Source organism: Diabrotica undecimpunctata, chromosome 7 (genome assembly GCF_040954645.1).
Source record: "Diabrotica undecimpunctata isolate CICGRU chromosome 7, icDiaUnde3, whole genome shotgun sequence".
Classification (NCBI taxonomy): Eukaryota; Metazoa; Arthropoda; class Insecta; order Coleoptera; family Chrysomelidae; genus Diabrotica; species Diabrotica undecimpunctata.
This window is the reverse complement of record NC_092809.1, coordinates 36,007,361-36,012,140: the sequence shown is the minus strand read 5'-3', so window position 1 is coordinate 36,012,140 and position 4,780 is coordinate 36,007,361. Positions and strand designations below refer to the sequence as shown.

The 4,780-nt window shown below is 32.9% G+C and overlaps 1 protein-coding gene across 1 annotated transcript; it reads left to right on the top strand.

The window, feature by feature from the left end:
* The first annotated feature begins 1,201 nt into the window (after nt 1–1,201).
* Nucleotides 1,202–2,245, top strand: LOC140446331 (zinc finger BED domain-containing protein 5-like). The gene has a single exon (XM_072538873.1). The coding sequence runs from the start codon at nt 1,202–1,204 to the stop codon at nt 2,243–2,245; it is 1,044 nt and encodes a 347-aa protein (XP_072394974.1).
* The last annotated feature ends 2,535 nt before the right edge of the window (nt 2,246–4,780 follow it).

Here is a 4,780-nt window from a genome sequence, read left to right as displayed (position 1 = left end):
ATTTGTAGGCTGTTGATTATGTACTTTATAAAGGAACTACAGCGTTGAAGGGATTGTATTGTTTCACATGGTCAATGGAATTAATACAAGACATGAAACTATTTAAAGGAGATTGTTTTTAAGAAAGGGGTAAATTAGATTCTATACACTAGGCTGCATACAAAAATGGCAGTTGTTTTTTCCCGATAACTTTTTTCCAGGAAGTATAAGTATAGGTATTGCCTCACAGAAAAAAACTTCTATTCTTCCTTTTCAAAATGATGTTTGGTAGAACCCTTTAGTAGTTATAGTATTCGAAAATCCATATTTTCAAAGTTCGTCACTTACACCATTTTTGGTTCATTTTCCCTATTTTTTCGGAAACATTTTGTTTACGCAATTTTAGGTAGATGTAGCGGTACATTTAATAGAAAATCAATTACCTTTAAAATAGTTTACTCTATAACAGGGCTTCTTAAACAGTGGGTCGCGACCCCCAGGGGGGTCGCGAGACTACTGAAAGGGGGTCGCAAAGATCTGATACTTTTCAATCATTATAAATAAAATTTTAAAATTTTAAAATTAGTATACACACTACGTACAAATATAAATACAAATAAAAATCATACAAAATACTATTGTAGTTTTATTATAACTATTTTTTGAAAAAAAGTGGCAATGCAAAACTATTATGTAGGACCTATAAATGAAAATATGGAAGTAGCATTTAAAATAATAAATACAACGCGCTCCTCGATTTTCAACTGAACGTTCGACATTGACGTCTGGCCGCCGGCGCCAGTGTTTGCAAGATAACTTAGTGATTATAAGTACCCAGACGCCGCGTCGCCTTACAGCTTACACATACAATACGGAAGCATAATCAAGCTAGGCTAGGCGAATCGGCATATTATTTTTATAAAAGAATAATAAAAAAAAATAAATAAAAGCTTCTTTTTCGGCGTCTTTGTGATACGGTGCCTTTGTGCGCTGCACACTTTGAACACGCCATGCGTCGGGGTTGATCTGATCGTAATTTGTTGTCATTGCACTGGTAAAGATTCGAGTGTAGTTATTTTTCTGTTTGTACTTCAGTTTGGACTCAGCTTTGTCTTCGTAGTGACATGTGTGTATTTACTGTGTAATTTTCAGTTGGTGTTTTTAATTATTACGTTAAAGTTCAACTACATTTTGTTTAATTATTTATTATTATTTAACCATCATGGATAAATGGCTAATTAAAATTCCAACTAATAAGTCTGCCACGCCGTCACAACCAAGTTGCAGTGCTTTAAATCCGACTTCTAGCAAAACAAAAAAAAGAAAATATGACGAATCGTATTTGCAGTATGGCTTCACATGCTCTTCTCACAACAATGAAGAACAACCAGTGTGCTTAATTTGCAAAGAAGTTTTGGCTGCAGAAAGCATGAAACCGTCAAAACTGCAACGACATTTGAATACTAAACATGCAACGTTATCAAAAAAGCCAATAGAATATTTTGAGCGTCTTTTGCAAACATCAAATAAAGAAAAGAACACTTTGGAGAAGTATGTTACTTTGAATGATAGATATCTATTGGCATCGTATGAAGTTTCGTATTTGATAGCAAAAACGAAAAAGCCTTTTACTATTGGAGAGCAACTTTTACTACCTGCAGCTATAAGAATGTCTGAAATCGTTCATGGAAAACAGTATGCTGCTGAAATTAGTAAAATTCCATTATCAAATGACACTGTGTCCAAAAGAATTTCAGACATTAGCAATGATCAATTTCAACAGCTTCTTATGAGGCTTAAAGACAGCTCAAAGTTTGCAATACAACTGGACGAGTCGACAGACATTTCAAAAATGGCACAGTTGTTACTTTTTGTAAGATATATTTATGAGGAAAGCATCCATGAAGATATACTGTTTTGTCGTCCTCTGAAAGGTCATACTCGTGGAAAACTCGTCCGTGTGCACGGTGCTGCAGCAATGACCGGACAAGATCTTGGTTTTACAGCATTTGTTAAAGCTGGAAATGATCATATTACATTTACACATTGTATCATTCACCGAGAGGCATTTGTTGTTAAAAAAATTGCACCAGAATTAAACACTGTGTTTTTTGATGCAGTCAAAATCATTAACTTTATTAAAAGTCGAGCACTTAATAGTCGATTGTTTAAAAATTTGTGCATTGATATGGATTCGGATTATACAAGTTTATTGCTACATGCTGAAGTTAGGTGGCTATCAAGAGGTCGAAGTTTGAAACTTTAAAAGATGAAGTTCTTATATTTCTAACAGAGCAAAATTCTAATTTGGCCGATTATTTTCACGATAATTTATGGCTTCTCAAGCTATGCTATTTGGCAGATATTTTTGATAAAATCAATGGTATGAATTTATCAATGCAGGGAGTCTGCGTTAATATGTTTATGTTAAAAAATAAACTTGAGACCTTTGTTAAAAAAATTCTTATATGGAAGAACAGAGTGGAAAGTGGATCGCTCGAAATGTTTCCATTTACTGACGAGTATATAATTAGTAACAATATTTCAAAAAAAGATACTCCTATAACAAAAATTATAGTTAATCATTTGAAGGATATGGAAGTTTACATGCATAGGTATTTTCCCAATGATATCGATACACAACAATGGATTTGCAATCCATTTTCAATTGAAATGGAAGAAATTAATTTTTTAAACTTAAAAGCACAAGAAGAATTTGCCGAATTAACAAGTGATACTGCCTTGCGACTCAGATTTTCTCAAGTGCCTGTGCATGAATTTTGGATAGAAATCAAATCAGAATATCCCCTACTATCGGAAATGGCAATGAACAAATTACTGCCATTTTGTACATATTTATGTGAATCAGCCTTTTCCACATTAACTTACATAAAATCAAAATACTGTTCAACTTTAATAAACGTTGAAAATTTATTACGATCTGCACTAACTCAAATTGAGCCTAGATTTAATTATTTGTGTAAAAATAAACAATAACATCCGTCACATTAATATTGTTTGATGTTAATAATATTTTTTTATTAAAAAAATTGTTACAAAAGTTTATTTTTTCTATTGAATATATAGATATAGTTTTATGTCATTATATTTATTGTGTTTTATTACGACCTACATCCCGTCAACGTTTCCAATTATATATATGTGAAATGACTGGGTACGTATTCTTTAATCCTTATTTTATTTACATTGTAAAATAGTGCGATATTACATCTACATCTACGGTTAATATATATTTCATTATATGGAGGAGGGGGTCGTTTAAAATTTCCTAAGCTTGAAGGGGGTCGCTATATAAAAAAGTTTAAGAAGCCCTGCTCTATAAGATTCTAGGACAAATTTTAAGCAAGATATGGTTCTATACAGTTTTCTAATTTTAACGATTTTTGCTAAGGTTTACGACTATTTTTAAAATTTTTCGTTCTTACTTCGTTCTTTGTACATTTAGATATATATGTTACGGTAATAGTAGATAATTTGGTAATTGTCCACAATTACCGATACTTGTATACAAGTCGACGGTAAATGTAGAAAATATTCTTTAAAAACCCTTTATTTCCTACTTTTACCTGTAATTGTATAGATTTCCCAGAGGATCTTAGTAAAAGTAAGAAATTTAAATTATAACGATCGACACTCAAGCGCAATGCTTTGTGTTGATTGAGACATCAAAAGTGTATCCTGATTTGGCATGTGCTTCGTGTTTTTTAATTAACAATGTACCTACCTCTCTTTGAAGTGTTTTCTTTACCGACATAACGTTTTGTATTAGGCCGGCTACACACATGGGATCCAACGTTGGCGCCAACGTTGGAGCCGACGTTGGGTCAACTGTGTTCCCACGTTCAATGAGGCATCCACATATTGGTTTGATTATTAGGGCGATATGAGTCTGTTCCCTCTAGAGCCAACGTCAACTGACACGTTGTCACGGCACCATGTCGATGTCCGACATGGAAATTGTAGCGGCTGCGACTGTCGTGATAATGAGTGCATATGATTATATTTTGCTACAAAACGGCAAATTTTACGTCATTTTGTCTACAGCGTTACTTAAAGCTACTAGATCTTTAGAGATGCCGTATTTGGCAACTGCAGACTGAATATATGAGTGTAAACCTGACGTCGGGTCTCTGAATCCCATTTCTTCTTTTATTAACTCAATTCCCAAATTTCTTAGCCTTTTATTTTGGCTATATTCGGCATCAAACGTGACTTTAATCCGCAGCCGATATATGAAAGTACATATTTTAAAAGTTACATGACCACACGACTGAGGTATATTAGGACACAATGATCTATATTTCAAAATTAAATGCATATACAAGTACATTTTTTTTGCCTGAAAGGTACTGAAAAAACCAGATTAACACGTCGGTGGTCTATCAGAACGGAGTTTATGCTCTAAAGGCTATTTCTTACATATTAATTATATATATATATATATATATATATATATATATATATATATATATATATATATATATATATATATATATATACAGGGTGAGTCATGACGAACTTTACATACTTCTACCATATGTAGAGTCCCTCAGGGAGCATATCATGTGGCCACTAAAAAATGTCAACTCCTCTTCTTTATTAATTAACAGGGTGATTTGTGTAATTGACCATTTATTTCATTTTACTGTAGTGTTTATACGGCTCATTTGATTTTTTTAATTTTTGCATGATACAGTACACTACTATCAAGCATTCGCCTGGTATTAGCTAAACTAAACAATTCCAGGACTGGCTTTGGAAAAATTAATTTAGGGATTCG